Here is a 24,625-nt window from a genome sequence, read left to right as displayed (position 1 = left end):
TTGAAAAATTAGGCTTCATGGAAATTGAGGATTTTGGAATTAAGATTTTTACAAATTGGAAAAAAGAAGAAGAGGAAAATGGGGATCTAGGGTTTAGGGAGGGTTATGGATGTGGAATCAAGGGGTTTTGATGGGGAAAGAAAGGGGAAATCAAAGGATTGAGCGTTTGTCCATACGGTTAGCCTAAGGGCTCACACGTGTGGGTTGTTGGCTAGGGTTTTTGGGTCTTTAATTGTTGATTTCAGTTGAGGTTGAAGTTGGATGATGAAAAGTTGAAAAAAAAAAAGAAAATGATTTGGATGGTCTTAGATAGGAAGGGAAGAAGAGAGACGACTTTTTTTTTGAAAAATACCTCTTTTGAATAGAAAGGAAGAGAGGAGAAAGATGATGGATGGAAGCCTCACACATCTATTGAATGGGGAATGGAATCACACAACACCTAGGCTCCAAATCACATGGAATATTTTTCAAATCACATGAAGAAGAGAAAACACAAAGGCTTTTTTTTTTTTTTTTTTTAATTATTTCAAAATAATGGCATTAGGGCTTCACACACCCATCTTTCTCTTTTATAGTCTCAGAAAAGACCTTTTACAAAAAGATGATCTCAGATAAGATTCTTAACATAAAGACGCTTATTAAATTAAAAGTTATTCCGAACTCCCTAATATCAACACAAATATAAGAAATACAAAAAATAATGAAGCATGTAAATAATCTAAATAACTATACTATTTTGTAGCCCATGGGGGTCCACGACCAAGATGTCCGATGATGATGATCCAACGATTCGATCATCGTGTCCACCCAATCCAATGGTCTGATGTGTCCATTAAGCTCTTATATGCAACCCACGTGCATCTTTCCAGTGTAGGATCTTCAAAGATGCATGAACATGCACATGGGGTCTTCAATGTGGTTAGGAATATGAATTGGGCTAAGTGGGGCCCTATGTAATGGTCGTATAGCTATAAGGAGACTGGCTCAACCCTCCTCTGGTATGGTGCTTGGATGTCCTCATCAAATACATTTAAAAGTAAAAGAAGTATCACTAGATTAGGTTACATACATGTTTGATTTTGTATTTGGATACAAATATTGCAGCTGATTTGAGAGAAATTTCAATTTTTCCTATTTTTTCACAACTTGGCCCATCTACCCCAAATCTCGAAATTGAAGTTTCAAATCCATAATTTTTCATAGAAAACATGAAGAATCATATATTTGTAACCATTTGACACTGATTTAATGTGATTTACAACCATTGTGTCTCGTAAAGGCCGTTACGTAAAGATAATGGTGGCAACCGTTACATGTTACGGGGTCGTAAAGGCAGTCAAGTAAAGGCTGTCACAGCCCACGTAATGACCCATTACACCACCCGTAAGGGTTGTAACAGCCCGTAACAGCCCATTACTAGGCCGATACAGTTTTTTCAGATTTTTTTTTTTTTTTTTTTGTCAATAAAAAAGAGGTCGTAACGGCCGTTACACCTCGTATCATAAAGGTAATGGCGGTGGCCATTACGAACACCATTAATGTTACAAAATACCTTGTTTGCAGCAAAAAAATGGATCGAAAATACAAAATGCTCATTGGATTGACTAGGTGGGATATATCCGTACTACCTATGCGTTTCATATTGCACAAGTGGGATACAAGATATATCGTGGGATATATCGGCCGATATCGTCAATATTTAAAACATTGGTGTAGATAAGATGGATGCCTTTATTTGGGGTGGAAAGTAGAAGGATTAAGTGGTCCTCAATGCCATTGGTTTTGTTGGGTGGATTTTGGTCATTTGAAACTCTTTTCAATGGAAGGAATGGTGGTGTGGGTCCTTTGTTTCTGTGTAGCGTAAGGAGGTGCCCCGTTGGACTTCAAATGTGTCTTCATTGTTGTCTATGAGCCAATTTTGGCTTTGCTGCATGTATTTTTGGGAGAGTTGGATGCTATCTGGTGAAGGTGGCAACACCATGGTATGTGGGGGGTGATTCATCGTGATCAGATTTATATATGAGATGCCGGGTGGTGGTTGAATCATGCGAAGCATGTGGGACTTCTTGAAGTGGGTGGTCAGGAATGAGATGGTGGACAACCCTATGGTCGATGTATTCACTTGGTCGAATAGGCAAGAAAGGGTAATCATGTCTAAGTTGGATCAATTCCTAGTTTCTTGCGAATGGATAGAGAATATCATCCCCTTGGTGCGGTAAAGAGGTCTCTTGAGGTTGGTCTTTAACCACCCCCCAATTCTGTTTGAGGTGACAAAGAAGAATTAGGGCCCTAACTTGTTCCGATTTGAATTGATGTGGCTCCAAGTGGATGGTTTCTCAGAGTTAGTAAAGGAGTGGTCAAACTCTTTTGAGGTTAAAGTTTTTCCTGGGTTCAAATTGTTTCATAAACTTAAGCTATGGAATGGAAAGATTAGTGTACAGAGAAGAGAGTTGCTAAGGGGAAGGGAAACTTAAGTGGAGGCTATTCTTTGGGAAATTCAAGGCATTTACTTGAAGGAGTGCAAGGAGGCTACAAAGGATGCGAAGCATGGTATCCCAAAAAAAAAAAAAAGAACTTACCTTTTTTTTCCTTTCTTTTCTTCTTCTTCTTCTTCTTCTTCTCGAGCAGCTGCGCCTGGCTGCGGCTGCGCCCTGTTGCGGCTACGGATGCGGCTGCGGCTACACCCTGCTGCGGCTTCTTCCTGTTCTGCTTCTTCTTCTTCCTATCTCTCTCACACACTCTCTCTCTCAATCTCTTCTTTCCCCCTTTCCCTCTTTTTTCCTTTTCTCTTCTTTCCCTCTTTTTTTCTTTTCGTTTCCCTCTCTCTCCATTTTTTAAAAAAATTTGCAGCAGCTAGTTGCTGACTGCTGTAGGTACGTGTCACGCAAAGACGAGCGCTGACACTCCTCGAGCTCCGAGTTGTACGAACGGTTCAAAGGAGATCAAAGTTATATGGGCTCCACAGTGATGTATTTATTACATCTACACCGTTCATCTATTTTCAGAGATCATTTTAGAGCACCACCCAAAAAATGAATTATATCCAGAGATCATCTGGACCACACTAAAAATAGCAACAGAGATAATGATTTTCACGGTTAAATAACTCGTAGGGTGCACGGTAACGTTTATTTTCCATCCAATCTGATCAGACCCGAGTGGGCCCCACTATGATGTATATTTTTTATCCATATCGTCCATCCATTTTGCCACGTCATTTTAGGTCAGGATTCAAAAAATTAGTAATATCCAAATCTCAGGTGGACCACACCATAGGAAATAGTGGTTATAGAATGCTCACCATTAAAATTTTCTTAAAGTCTACTGTAATGTTTATTTTCAATCTAACCAATTAATTGGGTCACATTGACATGGATGAAGGGAAAACACACATGTCAGCTTGATCTAAAACTTTTCTAGCCCCCAATAAATTTTTAACGGTGAACATTTAATTATTGTTGTTTTTTATGGTGCAATCCACCTGAGCTTTGGATGTGCCTCATTTTTGGGCTCATGCCCTAAAATTATTTGGCAAAATGGATGGACGGTGTGGATATAACACATTCATCACGGGTGGGGCCCAAAAAACTTTGACACGTGTGCTGCACTTTACATTTGAGTCCCTCCTAATTCAAGCCTTAAAAAATTGTGCACGAGACATATATTAACTTAAAATTTGACAATTAAATTATGGACTGCAATTGCTAACTCACAATGCCAAAATCAAATTATTTGAATAGTTTTAATTGTTAATTTGTGAGCTTTGATTTTTTAAAATAGGGCCTTTTGATTTTTATTTTTATTTTTAATTATGATTCACTATCCAATAAATGTCCACCAATTTATAAGTGGGATAATGACAATAAATGACATGAATTTGAGGCTGATTTGGAGAATAGATTGGTCCTCCAAGTCAGCCCCAAATTGGCAACGCCATCTACCTGAATTTAATTTCATTTTTTTTAAAAGAACTATTGGGAGAAATGATATCAAGTTGTTAAAGTATATAAATTACATATTTAAAAAAATTAAATATATGAATTTTGTAGTCAAATTCAAGTTACCTGGTTAAAAAATTAATCAGACAGTCAAATACAACTTCTCACCAAAGAGTGAACCGTTACACCACCATAAACATGTTCCAATTTATAAATGAATGCATATTTGGAATGCTTAGAATATTCCGGATTTAATCCATATTTTTTCATATTTTTTTGACAAAAAAAAATAATTTGCGCCGTTACGCCCCCGTATCCGTATCGGTTTCAGAGGGCACTGTTATGCCAACCGATACCGATACGGGACACCTTGATGCGAAGGCAACATGCATCTTAAGGAGGAAGAGATAAAATGGAGGCAATGCTCTTGTGCAACGTGGCTAAAAGAAGGGGATAAAAATACAAAGGTTTTTCACAGAATTGTGAGTGCTCGGGTTAGGAATGACATGATCCATAGTGTGATGGTGGAAGGTAGAAGGTTTGAAGAAAAGTGTTAGGTTTGTGATTCCATTATGAAGTTTTACAAGGAGCTGCCTTTAATCGGAGGATTGGGCATGTTCTAGGATGGACGATCTCCCCTTTAACTAGCAGTCATTGGTGGAAGTTGATGGCTTAGAGAAGTCATTTTTCGTGGAGGAGATTAAAGTTGCGGTGGACTCACTGGGAGGGAACAAGGCTCCAAGTCCAGATGGGTTTCCTTTTGCATTCTTCCAAGTCTAATGGGAGAGGTCGAATTTCATCAAAGCTGGGTGCGTCATTCATTGCTATCATCTCCAAAGTCAAAGGAATTGAATGTTTGCGGGATTTTAGGCCTATCAACCTCACAGGGGCCCTTATAAGATGGTAAACAAAATCTTAGCTTTTAGATTTTGGGTGGTGCTAGGTAGAGTGTAATATCTGAGCTGTAAGGTGCGTTTGTGGTTGGAAGGCAGATTTTGGACAACACTCTAATCGTCCATGAGTGTGTGAAAAGACGGCACAAGGAAAGGGAAAAGGGCGTCATTTGTAAGCTGAATATTTTGAGAAAGCTTACGACCGTGTGAATGTGGGCTTTTTGGACTACATGATAGGGAGGATGGGGTGTGGTCAGAAGTGAAGATGTTGGATCCTTGAGTGCTTGCACTTGACTAGGTAATCTATACTTGTCAGCAGTTCTCTTAAGGGTTGATTAGTGGTGGTGACCCGAGCATTGAGCAAGATGTTTGAAAGAAGTTAATCCGTTGGGTTGATTAGTGGCTTCAGGGTGGAGAACGACAACTTTCAGATCTCACATCTTCATTTCATCGACAACATGATCCTCTTTTGTGATGCAGATGTTGGGATGGTGGACAATCTAAGGAAAATAGTAAGGTGCTTCGAAGTGGTGTCCGGCTTAAAAGGTGAATACTCTCAAGAGTGAGTTGTTATGGATCCACACCTCTAAAAAAGAGAGGCTGGTGGAGGTGTTTGAGTGTTGGGGGTATCAGGCTAGGTCCCCCCTATTGTCATATTTTGGGCTCCTCTTATGCATTGACAAGCCTACTAAACATTTGTTGGATAGGGTAATTGAGAGGATGAGAGAAAATTATCTAGGTGTGAAAGTCGTCATCTCTCCTTGGGGGAAAGGCTTATGCTAATCAAAGCGGCAATGATGAATGTGTCAATCTATTATCTCTCTTTAAGTGCCCAGTTGCGGTGTTGGAAAGGTTGGATAGGTTGAGACGCGATTTCGTCTGGCAAGATGCTAATGCAAAGACAATTTTTCATCTTTTAAGGGGGGACGAGGAGTATAAGCTGTACCGGAAAGGGAGGTGGTGATAAGGAATCTGGTGCAGATGAATCCTACATTGCTTGGAAAATGGCTGTGGAGGTTTGGGCTGGAAGGAGGATGTGGAGAGGGAAATTACTAGTGGATACAATAATACTGGAAGGGGGTTCGTAGGTGAAGGAAATGTCTTATTACATGGCTTTCAGGATGTGGAAGGTGGTTGGCAAGGTGACGATTAAATCGGAGGGTGTCAGGTTTGCTTGTGGTGATGGACAAAGGAATTGGAGGGTGTCATGTTTGCTCGTGGTGATGGACAAAGTATTTACTTTTGGCAAGATCTGTGGATTGGTGAGAAACCCCTCTAGGAGTTCCTGATGATTGCTAACCTTGACCCGGTTTTGGATGTTTCTGTTGCACTTTGTTGCCTTTAGCAACACTATTGTTTGGAATCCTCCTTAGAGGAGGAAGATGACGGATGAGGAAGCGGAGGATTTTTTCTGGCTATTGGAGAGGCTTTATCGAGCTAAACAGTCCATGGGCGAGAGGGATTCGATGGTGTGGTCGAAGGGCAAGTCTAGTCGGTTCTGGGTTTGACCTTTTTACAGCTTGTTGACCAATAACTCTTTCAGTGAAACGTGTGATCATACATACCATGTATTGTCCTATGAGGCCACTCCCAAGGTGGCGGTGTTCACTTCACTAGTGGGAAGTAATATAATAGATAACTTGCAGAAGAGGTTGTTGCCTATCCTTGCATCATGTGTATGATGGATGCAGAGTTGGTGAATCATGCGTTCATCCACCGTGCATTTGCTTGAAGGGTGTGGGAGAGGTTCCTTGCTATCTTTAAGATGTTTTGGGTGATGCCAGGGTCTATTAATAAACTTTTCCTTGTGTAGCAAAACGAAGGATTCGGGAGCAAAGGGTGGGTGGCATGGAGGTTAGTTTTATTGGCAGTAATTTGCTCTTTGTGGTGGGAAAGGAAAATCCTTTCGAGATATGCGGGTCAGAAGCGGATGTATTTGAGAAGGCAAAGTTAGACGTCATATCTTGGGTCAATTGCATTAATGCCTCCCACCATAGTGATTGGCTATGCTTGTAGGAATGTAGATGTATTTTGGCTTTTTGCAATTAATAAGTGTTCTTTATTTTTCAATATTATATATAATGCAGGGATTTTAATTTTTCAGTAGTTACTATTATCCCTCTTTACTTTGAGACATTCATATGGTGTTTGCTTCTGTCAATTCTAGCATTTCGGACATCAAATTCTTTTTCATTCTAACTGAGTTGCGCCAATGGGGTTCACCTCTTCAATCCCTCTTGCGAATCATCGTAGCATTTCTGATGCAGGACCGATGCATGAACTAAGTAACATGTGAAATCAAATTACCAAATTAAGATATTTAACAAAAAAACACAAACGTTGCTATATTCATCACAAATATCATGAAAATCAAAAGAAAATCATGCATAATCCTGACTTAAGATACCAACATCGTAACACAAGATCATTAAATAAAAAAGAAACCAGGATCTAATGGATGTAGGGACATCTAATTAGCATAGGATATAGTATATTTCAAAATAGGAAACCTAATACAACATAGGGTGAAAATTAGGGTTTGGGTAATTTGGGAAACTAGGAAAATTGGGAATTTTAGGTTTATGGTTAGGGTTCAATTGTGGATAGGTATGGGAAGGTTGGGTTTAAAAGGATGAAGATTTGGGATGAGAGAATTAAGAATCCGAAGAAAATACCTAGATGAGGAAGAAAAGAGAAGATGGTGTAGGGATAGATGGAGACCTCGCATCTATGTTGATGAAGATTAGCTTCGCACCAATCTTCCTTCTAAATCGATGAAAGTATTTTCAAATCACATGAAGATGGGAGAAGAAAGCAAGAGCTTCTCTCTCTCTCTCTCTCTCTCTCTCTCTTTAAATCACGAAATTCAATGGGAGAGAGGTCACACGCCTCCCCCCTCTTTTTATAGATCCAAGAAGTTTCAAAAATTACAAAAATCCCTATCTTGTGAATTTTAACGAAAATAGCCATAGTCTAAATAAAATCAACTAAAACACTCATAATGTGTCCAAATATAAAAAATCAAAAATTAAATCCTAAAATATGATAAAGTCTAAAACTGATGTGGACGATCAACGATCAATGGCCCGATCATGTGATTCATGCGATCCAATGGTCTGGATCACTCCATAAAGTAGCTCATGTGCATCTTCTCAGTGCGGGGTTTTCCAGATGCTCGCACATGCACATGGGATTTTCAGCACGATCACGGATACTCACCTAGCCACAGAAATCGGCGCGGCCCGCCTCCTGTGATACGTATGTAAGGGTGTACGTGACATAATGTCCTCATCAACTCTCCTCGGCTGAGAAGAGTTCACCTCTGGCGAACTAAAACTCCTGTAACGCTCCAAAATGTCTGGATCTAAATGTTGTAGCTTGTCTTCTGTAATTCACATACTGTTGGAGATTGGCCCGTGCTTCCACTTGACAAGGAATTTCCGAAATCCTCCACGTCAAGTGGAAATTGCTTGTGTATCTAATATGTCTTCTATCAGTTCGTTTCGAGCAGGCAATGAAGGTAAATGTGGTAATGGCTCGGACGATTTGGGACTAGGTCATGGTCCATGGGAGGGTCTATGGATGGATCAAAAGGTGAAGTAGCAGGACCCTTATATTGTACTAGATCTTCTACATTAAAGGTAGAACTAATTCCCATGGTAGGTGGAAGGTCTACTACATACGCATTAGGACCCAGTTTTCGCATTATTTTATATGGTCCTGCGCTACGCGCTTATAACTTTTTAATGGCCCCATGTGGGAACCGTTCAGGCCTCATGCGAACCATGACATAATCTCCTACTTGGAATTCATGAAACCTACAATGAGAATCAATAAACGTTTTGTATTTTTCATTACTTACATTAATTCGCTCTTTGACCTCACTATACAACTCATGTATGTGACGTGCAAACTCATGTGCGAGCTCAGACGGCCTATGAGACACATAGGTGTGAGATCTATAGGTTTCCCAGGTTTGTAGCTATGCACAACCTCAAATGGACTCATGCATATGGACCTATTGATGGAACTATTGTATGCTAACTCGGCTATAGGCAAAACGGTATCCAAAGTTCGGACATGATCACCCACAAGACATTGAAGAAGCGTTGTCCCCATCATGTGCCATAGTGTCTTCCAAAAATAGTCATAAAGCGTACATCACGATCAGATACTGTGGTCTTAGATAGACCCTGTAAATGCACTACCTCCCCAAAGAAAAGCTTAGCCACATTGGAGGCATCAGACGTTTTTTAGCACGGAATGAAATGGGCCATTTTAGAAAAACGGTCCACAACCACAAATACAAAATTGTGTTTCTTAATGGTTTGCGGTAAGCCTAACACGAAATCCATACTAATATCCTGCCACGGAGCATGGGGTACTGGCAAAGGCGTATATAATCCTGTATTTTGCTTCATCTGCTTTGTCAGTTGACAAGTCCTGCACTGCCCAACAATCTTGGCTACATCTTGCTTGAGACTTGGCTAATAAAATCTATTCTCCACAAGGGCAATGGTCTTGTCCCTTCCCAAATGACCAACTACCCCTCTTGCATGAAGTTCCCAAAGTAGGAAATCATGGAGAGAGGTATGAAGAATGCAGAGTTTGTCACCTTTAAATAGGAACTCATCGAAGATGACAACCCAGCGATTGTCGGTCGACTAACCGTCTCGCAGTGACGCATACAACTCACGAAAGTGTGGGTATGTAGGATACTCTTCTTTCAACTGATCAAACCCAGTCACTTCCACTCTCATACTTTGGAGAAGTGCCACATGGCGACTAAGGGCATCAACAGGTTTGTTCTTGACCCCAGCCTTATGTTTAAGAACGAAAGAGTATTCCTAAAGAAATTGGACCCATTCACCATGCCTAGGGTTTAGTTTCTTCTGGGAATTGAGATAATGTAAGGCCTCATCGTCAAAGAACAAGACAAATTCTTGCAGTAATAAATAATGTCGTCAATGGCGCAAGGATTGGACGACTGCATAGAACTCTTTGTCATAGGTAGAATATCATTGTTTTGCCTCATTCAACTTCTCACTAAAGTAAGCAACGGGGTGCCCTTCCTGATCCTGACTTAGCACACCACCTATACCCACCCCAAATGCGTCACATGCGACCTCAAAGACTTTAGAAAAGTCTGGAAGGCGCATGACATGGGCTATGCTCATCTTGCCCTTGATCTCCTTAAAAGTTTTAGAGGCAGCTTTAGTCCATACAAACTCCACTTTCTTGATGCAATTTGTGATGAGAGCCATAATGGAGCTAAATCCTCTAATGAACCGCCTATAAAAAGTTGTCAAGCCATGAAAGCTTCACACCTCATGAATATTGCACGGTTCAAGCCATTCAACTATGGCACGGACTTTCTCGGGGTCCGCCCTCATGCCCTCAGATGATACGATGAACCCTAAGAAGATAATGCTCTTTGACATAAATGTACACTTCTTAGGGTTAGCATACAACTTTTCAGTTTTGATGACCCCACAAACTTGCCTCAGATGGTGGAGGTGTTGTTCCTTTGATGTATACTATAGATAAGAATGTCATCAAAATACACCATAAGCAACTTACCATAAAGGGTCTCAACACCTGGGTTATCACTCTCATAAATATGCTTGGGGCGTTAGTCAAGCCAAAGGGCATGACTAACCAGTCGTATAGCCCATCCTTCGTCTTGAAGGCTGTCTTCCACTTATCTCTTGTGCGTATACATATTTGGTGATACCCGCTCTTGAGGTCAATCTCTGAAAAGATCATGGCACCCGCCATCATGTCTAACATATCATCAAGACACGGTATGGGAAACCAGTACTTGATCGTGATTTTATTGATGGCTCGACTGTCCACACATATGCACCACGTGCCATCTTTCTTGGGCGTGAGAAGTGCCGGCACGACACACGGACTCATGCTTTCTTGAATAAATCCCTTTTTGAGGAGCTCATCTACTTGCCTCTTCAACTCCGTATGCTCCTTAGGATTCATTCGATAATGAGGAAGGTTTCGTAGAGTTGACCCAGGGACAAGATCAATGGTATGCTGGATGTCCCTCATGGGTGGAAGCTCATCTAGTAAGTCCTTTGGAAATACATCGTGAAACTCATCCATAATTGGCTTCACCTTAGGGGGCCCCTCTACACTAACCTCGAGTGTAATTTCTCTTGCCACTAAGGCGTACACCATGGAAGCCACCGTAATCTCTCTCTCAAACTCCTTGGCGTTGATTACATGGAGAGACTTAGGTTGGGATTTCCTTGTATCCCTTGGGTTACCCGACTTCCCCTCAGTTTTCTTCTCTGCATTGCTCTTTGGTGGGAGAGGAACTAAAGATAATTTTTTGCCTTGATGAATGAACATACATTTGAGCAGCCCTATATCGTCACATCGTGGTCAAATAGCCAAGGCCGTCCCAAAATGATGTGTCCAACATCAATAGGTAAGACATCGCACCACATTGAATCTGAATAAGATCCAAAATTAACGTGCACAAGACATTGCTAGGTAACAGGCATGGAAGATGCATCCACCCATGACACTCTATAGGGCCGAGGGTGCGGTTCAGGTTTCAACCCCAAACAGGACAAAGTACTATTGGAGACCACATTGGTACAACTGCCACTATTGACGATCACCTTGCAATTCTTCTTTCCACATTTAGAATATGTGTAAAATATCGTAGTCCGACACCAATCATCATTCTCCTTAGCATTGGTCAAGGCGCACCTGACTACTGCAGGTGGTGTGGTCTCTTCTCCTTCTACTTATTCAATTTCTCTATTTTAATTGTAGGTTTTTTAGACATTTTTAGGTGACACACCCAGTGTATTCAATCGTCAGGAGATCCCATGTGGCATTACATATGTCATTTGCTATGTCACATAGGATTGTTATATCTTGGCTTATGGCATGTTTTGCATACCTAGCCAATTGTACCATCTACGGATGTCGTGGTACAACCATTTCAAACATAATTAGTGATGATCCTCAACTGAATCTCAAACCATTGTTGTTGCAGTATAGCCATTTCAAACATAACCAGTTTGGATCCTCAACTGAATCTCAAACCATTTTCTTGGTATTTATGTTGTGGATTGGTCACATCTGAGAACCCCCACCCCCCGGATCTCTGTCTCTCTCTCTTCTCACCAACCTCATACCTCCCATCACTGGACCTCTTTTGTAGATGAACCTTGGAAGTCAGCCTTTGCTTCCCATGCTTCTTAGAAGAGATACTTGTGTTGTTTATGTACCTTCATTCTTTGGTTCCCATGCTTCTCAGAAGAGATACTTGTGTTGTTTCTATTTGATAAAAGTTACAGTTTTATACTCTGCTTTCTCATTTTAATCTCATTATCTTATACCTTCTTCCAACACTTTGCTGTTCACCTTGAAATGGTGATTGAGAGTTCTAGAAAGAGCTGCTTAGTGAACATCAACCTTTCCTCTCTATCCATGCTCATGGAACTAACCATGGATGAGGTTCACATTGACACCACGTACGTGCCAGCATGGTTCTGCCTCAGCAATCAAAGTAGGGTCATGGAAGGCAATTGCTAGGCAAACTGCTAAGCATGGGCACCAATGCATGTAGGTTCATGTTTGTATGGTTGCACAAAATGGTCAGGTACTGATTTTCACACGAATAAGTTCCCTCACACTTGGTAATAAGCACAGGCACCTATCTTGTCACAGAGGCACAAAAAAGTGCCAACATCAAGGCAAAAGTGGAATCAACACACTCAAGTAGTTGGCTGCAATAAATAGGAAGGAACCCACTGATACATGTTTACTGAATGCCACTAACATGCCAACACAATCATGCCCAACACTGAACTTTAGCATAATTATCAAGCATTAACCTTTCCATATTCGTTGTTTGGCAAAAGATTTTCTGACTATTGTTTCATTGTTTTGAACAGGATGCTGATGAATATAGAAGAACCTTAAAACAAGGTGTTTGTAAGTCTGATCGTGAAGGGGCACGTACTCACCGTACGTTGCATGATTTTGCTGAAAGCAATTACTTGGCTCGGCTTAGCTTTGTACGGACAAAAGGTTAATGTATGAAGGTAATGGTTTTCCATTTGGATACTTAGATTTGTCCCTTATTTATTTATTTTAATATTAAAAACTAAATAAGTAAACATGATTAATAACTAATAAGAAAAGAAAATGATATAATTAATTTGAGCTTGATTTTTTCTTTGAAACTTACATTGAATTTTGCTGGGGAAAATCACGCTAACACTTGCCACAAAATGTTTAATTTTGATATCTTTCACTGTTGTAATTTATGCCTTTTGAATTAACAGGTGATTTTTTTTTTTTTTTTCACACCACCAAACCATGGTTTTAAATGTCAGTATGCCTTCATATGCCAGCCCAAAAACCAATATTAATAGATAGGTGCTAGTGTAAAATTCTCTTTAAAGTTAAAAAAAGAAAAAACAAAAAACATGAATAATATCATCGTCGTTGTCGTTGTCATCTAAGCCTTATCCTAATTAATTGGGGTCAGCTACATAAATCTTGTTCTGCCATTCCACCCTATCAAGGGCCATACATTCAGTTAGACCGTAGGTCATCAATTCTTTTCTTACTACATCTGCATCCTTTTAGGCCTTCCCCTTGCCCTGTTAGAGGCCTCAACTTGTACCAACTCACTCCTGACCGACGCGGTTCTTAGCCTTCATTGCACATGAGCAAACCATCTAAAGTCTACTTTCCCTCATCTTATTACCTATTAGCGCTAAGTTCCCTCGAATGCATTCATTTCTAATTCTATCCGTCCTCATTTTACCACTTATCCATCTCAACATCCTCATTTTAGCTACACATTCTATGAACATGTTGTTCCTTAATTGCTGAGCCTTCTATCCCATAAAGCATTTTTGGTCTTATAGCTATCCCATAGAATTTCCCTTTTAATTTAAGTGGTATACGACGATCACGTAAAACTCCAGAGGCACATTTCCATTTCTTCCACCCAACTTGAAATCTATGGGCAACGTCCTTATTAATCTCTCTGCTCTCATGAATTACCGACCCAAGATATTGAAGTGGCCATTTTGAGAAACATCCTCTTCAGCAATCTTAGGGGCTGTTTGGCTTTGCTATTTTATTTATTTATTTATTATTATTATTATTATTTTTGGTGATTTTGATTATGGAAATTACTTTTTTAGGATTTAAGTGTGTTTGGTTAGCTACTTAAATTAATCAATTTTGAGAAAAAACAATTTTCCAAATTTGTGCTTTTCTCCACAATGCCTAGCCCCCGTTTCCTAAAGTTGTTTCCGCTTCTACAAACTTGCGCTGATCTCTCTCTCTCTCTCTCTCTCTCTCTCTCTCTCTCAAGTGTAGAGTCGTACACATCCACACATTTGCCATCATGGCACATAGGTCTGAGATCAAATCCATCCATGACCATATGTTCCCTTGAATTAATTTGGTCCACTTAGGTGGGCCCAATATTGGAAACAGGTGGATGGGTTAGAAAACTTCAGCCAAGTGTTTTAGAGTTCTACATGTGTTTTGTAAACTGTGGCCCACCTGGCTAGTGGATCAACCCAATTAATGGTCTAGGGCATCAATCAAGGTGTCCCGTATCGGTATCGGTTGGCGTAACGGTGACCTCCAAAATCGATACGGATACGGGGGCGTAACGGCCCGTAATGGTGCAAAATTTTTTTTTGTCAAAAAAATATGAAAAAATATGGATTAAATCCGGAATATTTTAAGCATTCCAAATATGCATTCATTTATAAATTGGAACATGTTTATGGTGGTGTAACGGTCCACTCTTTGGTGAGAAGTTGTATCGGACTGTCTGATGAATTTATGAACCAGATAACCTGAATTTGACTACAAAATTCATATATTTAATTTTCTAACTATCTACTATCAATGATAGATATATTAGAATGAATGTAATATGAAAATATCTTACATTTAGGTGTTTGCAATTATTTTTGAGGGCCAAAATTCATGTGTAAATAGAAAAAAATATAAAAAAAATATAAAATGGCACCCCAAATCTGTAAAATGCATATTAACATGTTCTACTATGATTAACACATCATATGGCATCATTAAAACAGCAAAAGAATCATTAAAAAATAATTTTTCGAATTTTCAAAAAAAGGGCCAAAATAAATGCGTAAATAGAAAAAAATATAAAAAATATATAAAATGGCACCCCAAATCTATAAAATGCACATTAACATGTTCTACTATGATTAACACATCATATGATGTCATTAAAACAGCAAAAGAATCATTAAAAAATGATTTTTCGAATTTTCAAAAAAAGGGCCAAAATAAATGCGTAAATAGAAAAAAATATTAAAAAAATATAAAATGGCACCCCAAATCTGTAAAATGCACATTAACATGTTCTACTATGATTAACACATCAAATGGCATGATTAAAACAGCAAAACAACCATTAAAATTTGATTTTTCGAATTTTAAAAAAAGGGGCCAAAATTCATGCGTAAATAGAAAAAAATATTAAAAAATTATTAAATGGCACCCCAAATCTGTAAAATGTACATTAACATGTTCTACTATGATTAACACATCATATGACATGATTAAAACAGCAAAACATATTAAAAAAAAGTATAAATACCTATTTTTGACGAATTTCTGAAAAATGGCCCACCGAGCTTTGATTCAAAAAAATCTGTGATATAATGTGTTTTTATCTCAAATACCTAGCTAAGGTTGGTCGAAATTAGTAGTAGAAGGAGTGAAAAACAGTTTGGAAGCAAGAGGTTTAAAAAAAACAGCAAAAAATAAGCTAAAAATGAAAAAAAAAAAAGTTACCGTTACGGCCGTTACACCCCGTAACGGGCCCGTATCGGCCGATACGGGTACAAAAAATCGTATCGGCCGATACGGCCCCGAAACGGGTAACGGTTCTCACCGTTACCGTTACGTATCGGCCGATACGGCCGATACGTAACCGATTTGGCACACCCTGGCATCAATATAGTGGTGCCTTTCCCATGGATGGATTGGATCTCATTCCTATATTGCATGATGGAAAATTTGTGGTGTGTACATTATTGTATTGCACATGCATGTGGGCATAGCAAATCTCAGCTCTGAAGAAGCCAGAAAGATGCGACTCTCCTATGACCCCGTTTTGCAACGTTATGGGGTTCATTGTGATAATTGTGCGACATCCACTCCATCCATCCGTTTCACCATATCATATTACGGTTTGACTCCAAAAATGAGGTAGATCCAAGACTTAAAGTGGACCATGCCATAAGAAACAATGGGGATTCAACCTCACCATTGAAACCTTCATGGGGATATTGTTTTTCTTATACATGTTTATCAAACATGCCCTTTTTTCCATTTCATGTTTTTTCCCCCTTTTTGAAGAAACTATATTGAAGTGGCGCCTAGATGGAGCAACAAGTTACAGGCTAAGCAAATTAACTAAATTACAATCTTCTTGAGGACTTTATGCCAAGGCTTATTCCAATACGAAAGACCTAGCCTTCGAGAACACCACCGCCTTACAAGAACCATTGTGAAAGCATCTCCCATTCATTTCCCCCCAAATCGCCCACCAGATGGCAAGCATAGCCAAAACGTGCACTTTTTGTTCACATAAGCAATTGTCAGAAGACTCTTTCTTGAGAATCAATTCTGCAGTTGCTAGAACTATGCCAAACAGGCCCTTAACTAATTCCTCATTTTCATTCCTATTGATACAACAATTTCACTCCATATACTTTTTTTAGTCCCACTAACTTTAAATCCTTCAGATTCTAAAGCACCTGTCATAAATCTACCTTTGTATTTACACCCTCCCCGTCTTGTCAATCAAAAGTTTGTCATTTGCAAACAGCATACACCATGGGATCTCTTCCTACAAATGCCATGTTAGCTTGGCCATAACAAATATGAAAAGGTACAAGATCAATGCCGACCCCTGGTGCAAGACTACAATAATTGGGAATTCACTTGTCTCTCCACTAGTAGTCCTCGAAGTTGTTAGTGCTCCCTCATACATATCATTAATCATGCCCTCTTGAAACTCCTTTCTTTCCCAACAACACCCACCAATTTGAAATCCCTTTTATTTATCTGATATGATTAATGTCAGATTATTATTATTAAAAAAAAAAAAAACCAGAAAAGTTGCGTATTTTTGGTATTTATTCTCTGTTTTCAGTATTTTTGTTTGTTTGTGTTAGTCTGGTCTGGTTCTCATCACTTTCCACCATCGAACTGTTAATTGCGCTGCATGTTTCTGTGAATCACCCGACTCCCCATACTTTCTATAAATGGCCTCTGCAGTGAGTTTCCAATTCCACTCCAAACCACCACCCTCATTTGCTATAGAGAGATCAATTTCTCTACCTAACTATTCGGACACCCATGCCCCTCGCTTTTCGACATTTGCACAACTCCCTAGTGATAATCTTTAGAGGAGATCCTTAGTCTTCCTTAATATTTGTTTGATGTGTATAGCAAACAAGGAATCGATTGACCATCTTTTCATCCATTGCCCTTTTGTTTCGCAAGTTTGAGATCATCCCCTTAGCTCGATGCAAGTTAATTGGGTGATGCCGAAATCGTCGGAACGAGTGTTCAGGTGTCAAAGATGTTATTAGTAAAGTCAAATTTTTAGTGTCGGGTTGGGTGGTCTATGTGAAGCACACCTCGGGCGGCCTTCCTCTCTGTTTATACTTTTCCATTTCGTTTTTGTTGGTTGTATTCTTTGACCATGTTTTGCAGCTTTCTAATAAAGTGTTGTTGCATTTCAATACACACACACACACACATATAACTTGTGCCTCATCTCTTTGTCACAGACTCGTCACAAAGACGTGCCTAATTTTCTGAACCCAGTCGCTCAATTGGCAACTTGGATCGGTACTTTGGTGAGACCTGGGTTGACCACCTTAGTTTGTGAAGTATTGTGTGGAAAACCTGGTAAACTGTTTTTGATATTTTGATACTCGTAGGGCCACGGAAATTTGTTGTCAATGTTGATTGTTCCCAAGTTTGATCCCTCTCTTCTAGCCTATACATGATATATGCATATCATCATCTTCGTTGTTGTTATCATCATCATCCTCATAGCCTTGTTTGACTTATTTGAGGTTGGCTTTACAAATCTTGTTTCACCAATCATTCCTATCATAGGCCCTATCCTCGGTAAGTGAACAAGCCTTCATATCCCTTCTCAAATCCTCGATATAGGTCCTTTTATGCCTTACTCTCATCCTCATTTCAGGTCCTACCCCAATCAATGTTCCCTGTGTATGGGAGCCATCTCTGGTCTTTTTTGCACATGATCGAAATGATCTGACTTTACCATTCATCATCTTATCTCTATGGGGGGACTATGAGTTTTGCTAAGCACACGCGCGTGCAATTAAGCCCATGTATGGGTTTTGCTAATGCTCCCACCTTGATGCTAGCAATGTCCCCAAACCTTTTTAATGACACGTGTGATGCCCAATTGTGAATTTGAACCATCCATTTTTTTCATACAACTATGGACAAGCCATGGTGCAAAAATCACACTAAGTGAATGATCCTAAGCGTCTGATCAATGGCATGGTAAATTGACAGCCAGGATTGAGTGGATAAATGAAATAGGTCCAATCATCATCTTGAAGCATCTGTTTCATGGATCCCATTTTGTGTTACTTATGATTCCAAATTGGCACTTTGGTTTGATGATTCTAACCGTGCATCATGGCTAATAAATTGGCCTAATCATTAAAATAGACAATTGTAATAAATTGGCCTAATTATCCTTCAAAAAAGAGAAAAAAATTTGGCCCAATTTATAGGGCTATGATAATTTGATCAGCATGATTCTTGCACTGTGGCTTGCTCCCAATGATACCATTGAATGAACTGTCTCAATTGATGATTGGGTCTCCCTTGTGTCATTAAAAAGGTTTGGGGACAAAGTTGGGACCGTTAGCAAAACCCTACACACAATGTATCCAAACTTTCTAAATCACGCTTGGGACACCCAATTTGTGGAATTGAACTTTTCATTCATCCATGCAACTAGGAGCAAGTCATGGCGCAAAAATCACGCCAATCAGATGATCCTAAACATCCATCAATAGCATGGAAATGGATAGTTGAGATTGAGTAGATAAACAAAATAGGTCCCATTATCATTTGGAAACATCTATTGGTCCCACTTTGCATGGCTTATGATTCAAAAATAACACTTTGATTTGGTGAATCTAACCATGCAATCTATGGCTCGTAAACAGTAGATGGTTATAACAAATTGGCCCCATTCAAAGGGTTGGGATAATTAGGTAGGCCTGATTTTGCATTATGGCTTGCTCCCATTGGTACTATTGAATGAACTGTTCTTATTGACGATTGAGCATCCCACGTGTAATATATAAAGGTTTGGGGGCCTTGCTAACATCCTCATAAAGGTGGGGACCTTATATATTTATAGGGGCATTAGCAATGTCCCCAAACCTTTTGAATGGATATGTGGGACACACAATTATCAATCGGGATCTTTCATTCTATAGTACCATTGGGAGCAAGCCAATGTGCAAGAATCATGCCGATCCTAACCCCTAGGATCATCCGATTGGCGTGATTTTTGCACCATGGCTTGGTCCCACTGGTACTATCGAATGAAAGGTCCCGATTGGTCTGCTCCTAGTTGTATGAATGAATGAACAGTGGAAATCAACAACAGGATATCATGTGTCACTTAAAAGCTTTAGGGATGTTGCTAACATCCCCATGGAGACATGCATGCCCACAGATGCGCGCGCACACGAGAGATGCTCTGAAAGGTCTTTCACCTGCTTACAAGGTTCGTACTTGATTAATGCTCTATGTCTTTCACCAGCTTACAAGGTTCCTACTTGATTAACGGACTGAATTTCTTACCCGTGTGGTGCATCGACTGAATGCATCACACATGTACAACTCTCATTAGCCCCTTTTCAAACAAGCTCTCTCTCTCTCTCTCTCTCTCTCTCTCTCTCCAATTAGCATACCCTTGATTTTTTATGGGATCCACCATGATGTGAATGGGAGAATCCACTCCAACCATTAGATGTGTAATCCTATGCTAGGCCCGAAGCCAAAAAATCAGGATGACCCGTGATTTAGGTGGGCCACACAAAGAGAAATAGTTGGGAGAGACGTCCACGCCTGAATATTACAGGCTCTGTTGTGATGAGTACGTGAAATCCACTCCAACCATTAGATGCCACACCAAAAGCTAGGCCTAGGGCCCAAATGTTTGGCCCATACGTGATTCAAATGGGGCCACACCAAAGGAAACAATTTGGTGGGTGAGCTTTTCCTTGTACACTGTTTCCAATCTTGTGGTCCACCTGAACTACGAATGGTGCTGATTTTCAAGCTGTCTCATGTGGGACCTGATGGTCGGGGTGGATTTCACATGAACACCATGGGGGGACAACCCGAGCCACTACCCCTTTTCCAAAGTGACAAGTAATAACTCTGTGAACACTTATTTAATTAATTCCTATCTTAGGCAACTAGTTGGACGTACAAGTAGCATGTGAGCATTTTTCATATGTATATCTTTTGCATCCAACAAGAGAAGTGCCATGGGTATGCAATCAAGGAAGAAGCTCATCGGATCACCATTAATTGAATCTCCTTTTATAATTGAAGGAACATGCAAATCAATAAGCTCATGCATGCCCTGCTATGGGGTGCTAAACTCCGTCTGGTTAGAATCACTCCCTCTTTAAGATCTGAAACCAAAATTCCATGTTTCCAAAAGCTTTTGCAGACTTTCTGCCACCCACAAAGCAACCCCGTCCTGTGTATCATGAACGTGTGCTCAAACAAAGGAAAATGGCACTTCAGACTGATATTCATATGGTTGTTTATACTATCACAGATAATTAATTTACAGGTCATTTGGTTAACAATCTCAATGGTGTTCCTGTCAGGGAAAATCTGATGTTAGTCCCACATTTCTGAATACACTCTTATCCTAGTGCATATGGCTTGGATACAAGATTCAGACTCTCATCTGTACCCAGAAATGTTGGACTATCCTAGCTGCAGATTGAAGGGACTTTCAAGAATTATGAATAGACAGTTGTCCAAATAATAATCCAGTTATGACATGCCCATGGTAGGACCTAGCAGATGAATGGTTCAGATGTTGTACAGGTGTGCCATGTGTATGTAGCGTGGGTGTTCAGATCCTCTCTCTTCTTGGAGGGTAAAATTTCCTTATCTGAGATATTGCTTGAGATCTAACTCAGATATATGGTTCTAACACCACATTGTTTCCCTTCTTGTAGGGGGTATAATATTTAATTTTCTCTAGCTTATGCTTTTTCATTCATAAAAAAGTTCACATCTGGCATGTATTTTCTTGCAGGAATCTGATTGTCCTTGTAAATATTACTTGGTCTCTCTGCCATTTTGTACCACTACATTGTTTTCCGTCGATTTGTGTGGTTGGCTCGGCTTGAAACTGAGTATCACCGAAAGGGAAAGCAGGAATCCATTTTTGGAAGGCCATTGAAAAACTGATCCATTCATTGCGTATCTGAGAAACGCATTTCAATTTCATATGAAATACAGATTCATTGGAGATTGTATTTACTTGCAACGGACACTTTTTTTTCACTCATTTTCATTGCTTAGTGGCCGATGCTAATCCGTGTTGTTTTACTTCTTTGGCAAATTGGTGAATATACACTATAGCGTTAATGAAACAGGTAGCAGTGTGGAATCTCCCTTGCCCTAACTACTACTTGAAGGGGATACAAAGACAGGTAATCTGCACACTTGTGAACCTCATTGAATTTATCGAAAATGAACAAGAATGAAAACCCTTGTATTGCAGAGGATGGCTCTAAAATCTACTGTTTCAAGGGATTAGTGGATTTCCGTTGCTAATGTGTTTCATAGGTCTAAACAACTACTTAGAAATGCTCAAGTCAGTGCCTAATTCTTCATGGGAACGGAATATGTGATGCAGATGGGTCTCAAGGTAAGGATGTTTGGACCTCAGGAATAAGGAAAATAAACTGTTTGGTTATTTATTTATTTATTTATTTATTTATTTTTTTTAAATATGAACTGCCCATCCTAGTCAGTGCTCCCCTATCCTAACTTTTCTTTCTTTCTTCTTCTTTTTTTTTTTTCTTTTCAAAAAATAAAAATAAAAATTATTTTCTTAATTTAATGCATGCCATTAGATCGCTGCTGTATTTAATTGAGTGAAAAGAATGTGCCTTGCAGGAAAACCCGCATTCAAATATGTTTCCTTGACCATCTGTCCCCCCCATCCATGAAACGCATGGAACTGTCGCCCTCAGAAATATAGGTAACCACAGAAGTTGGGTCTGGCAGGGGGGTTGCAATCAAGCATCCATGTGGAACTGTCCGTTGATGGGGCAATGAGGATGGACATGATTGAGGCACCTAGTAATAGCAGTGACCTCTGTTGCTTTTTGTCCGTCGTTTGGAGCCATTGCACCCATAGTATTCACGTTGACAGCCAAAATGCACACAATAACTGATTCGATATCAGCCCCATCCTCAGGTAAGTCCCAAGGGCTGTCCCAAATAAAAGTACCAATATTTCAGTAAAAGATGGAAGGCAGGTGTCCAATATTTCAGTATTAAGATCCAATTTGAAGGCAACTTTCGCAAAACCTTTTTCATTGACTACAACTGTTAAAGGGCCGAAAACCAATCAGATAGATATTCAGTGAGTGACCTGTTTTAGTGCTGATTTTGTTGCATGGTTTACTAGGAAGCATTTGTGAATGTGCATCCCAACATAGTAGCCAAACTGGGGTTTCGCTCAAAATGATGTTTCAGCGACAAATAAACCCTTCTGTGTGTCCAAATGTATTAAGGCCAAACAATACAACTCTGCTAATAAACGTGCATTTCCATTCAAGGATTGGAAAGATACTAGGGGTATTCGCTTTCTTGAGGCAGTGCATGTGCCTTGGTTCTCTTGAGGCAGTGCATGTACCTTGGGGTTCCATATGAGTATGAGAGAGAGAGAGAGAGAGAGAGAGAGAGAGAGAGAGAGAGAGAGAGATGATCAATACTAAATTTGTACGCATTAGGGTTTGCAATCATGCGGTTCCTAAACCAAAAATTACACATTGCGTTTCCTAACTGGGCTATTGGCGGATATCTAGTTAACAGCCAAGTAAAGAAGTATTGTCCTAATCCATTAGAACAACAAATGCTCATTTACCAGAGGTTATAATGGTTCAATCAGTCATCCCAGACCACCTCCACCTCTGCATGTTGGACAACTTTTGATTTGGAAAAATGTTCACATACAAATGTACAACATTTTTGCTGATGTGACACTTCAGTGGGAACATCCCCAACCTCTCACAAGTCTGTGCCATACCATGAAAATCATCTGGAGCGAAAATTGGAACAACCTACTTATCAGGTTGAGCTAGAGCATTAGCTCTCCATTTTATTCCGACAGTGTATCCTGTCTGGTAGATGAGACGACCGATTTAGATTTCAGCTGTGGTAGATGAGACGACCATTCTGGTTTTCAGCTGTATGCTATACACAATTGACACATCAGCTTTAAAATAATTATTAAAAAAATCAATGCTTGTTGACATATGTTGATGCGCGTAGCGGCTGTTTCTCTTTGGGTTAATGCATGCCACTAGTACAACTACAATTTCAAAGTGCATGCATACCAACATCACCCTCTGCAGGAGTATTACAAATCCAATTAATGAGACATTCCCTAATGATACAATGACGGAGCAGACTTTTGGGCCACGTAGTGTGCACAACCCATGTGGAAGATGCTCACTACACAAGCATGTATGTTTGCAAGCAAGTAGTATTTAGAAGCCTTCTTGTGCAAGTATGCCACACATCTCTTGCTGGAATTATCATGGGTAGAGATGGCTATGGTGACAAAAGCAACTGTGATGAACTTTCTAAGTAATGAAATGCTTGGGAATTAAAAAGCAAAAAATGCTAATTACCACTTGCTGCCTAAAGGAGAAACATCAATGTAAAATATCCATATTTTTGACACAAATCAACCTAACTCCCTGCACGAAACCGCAACAAGATGTGAATTGTCCATTTTCATAATCAACTTCGAATTAAGATTGACCTGTATTCTATCACACATTCCCCAAATAAGAACCCTTGATGACTCCCTTGGCCACAGAAACAGCTGCTGCATAGACTTTAGCTTTTTCTCAAGCAAACTTTGTCAGTACATCATGACGGCCGCCCAAATGGTTTCTCATGTTAGCAAAAGTCTAAGAAAGGACAGCATAGATTCTTTTCAAGGACTCCGGGTCCTGCCCATTCTAAATGTGCTATGTACAAATGCTTGTCCTGCTAGTATCTAGTCACACCTTGCAGACACCGAAAGCATGAGATAAAATAAGTAGTGTCATAACCAAACACACTTGCATGAACGGTTCCATATTAATCATCAGGAGAGAAAAAATAAAAAAGAAAAATAAATAAATAAATGGATTCGTTATCTGTCTGGGAACATACATCTCTCATACATAGATGATAATCTATTGAATTTAAACATGCATAGTAAATGTTACAATCTATACTATGGATCATGATTGCTTGTATTATGAATTTACATTATGAATCACATGACGGACAGAAGTCCAAGCACACCCCCATATGCACACATGCACATGCAAACACAACCATATGCCATAAGCGCTTATCAGTATACCTATTCTTCCCTTTCTACTTCTTATCATCAAGTATGCAACGAGA

The 24,625-nt window shown here is 39.7% G+C and overlaps 2 protein-coding genes across 12 annotated transcripts in view; one reads left to right on the top strand and one right to left on the bottom strand.

The window, feature by feature from the left end:
• Nucleotides 1-21,535, top strand: part of LOC131251222 (F-box protein At3g54460) — a 55,166-nt gene extending 33,631 nt beyond the window's left edge. The window contains exons 8-10 of one of the 2 annotated variants that reach the window (XR_009173670.1): nucleotides 12,760-12,909; nucleotides 19,560-19,679; nucleotides 21,240-21,535. Coding sequence is in view for 1 of the 2 variants with exons in the window: in XM_058251820.1 (XP_058107803.1) it covers nucleotides 12,760-12,900 (141 nt within the window). In the remaining variant the exon portion in view is untranslated. The remainder of the gene's footprint in view (nucleotides 1-12,759; nucleotides 12,910-19,559; nucleotides 19,680-21,239) is intronic. The other variant, XM_058251820.1, reaches the window with a different exon arrangement.
• Nucleotides 21,536-23,828: 2,293 nt separating this feature from the next.
• The window catches only part of LOC131251223 (uncharacterized), a 29,505-nt gene continuing 28,708 nt past the window's right edge, over nucleotides 23,829-24,625 (bottom strand). For 7 of the 10 annotated variants that reach the window (XR_009173671.1, XR_009173673.1, XM_058251828.1 and 4 more), the window contains one exon: nucleotides 23,829-24,237. The gene's annotated coding sequence lies outside the window, so the exon portion shown is untranslated. The remainder of the gene's footprint in view (nucleotides 24,238-24,625) is intronic. The other 3 variants (XR_009173672.1, XM_058251822.1, XM_058251826.1) reach the window with 1 other exon arrangement.

The sequence above is a fragment of the Magnolia sinica genome, chromosome 7 (genome assembly GCF_029962835.1).
Source record: "Magnolia sinica isolate HGM2019 chromosome 7, MsV1, whole genome shotgun sequence".
Taxonomy (NCBI): domain Eukaryota; kingdom Viridiplantae; phylum Streptophyta; class Magnoliopsida; order Magnoliales; family Magnoliaceae; genus Magnolia; species Magnolia sinica.
Note: the sequence above shows the minus strand (reverse complement) of the source record. Positions and strands in the feature narration are given on the sequence as shown.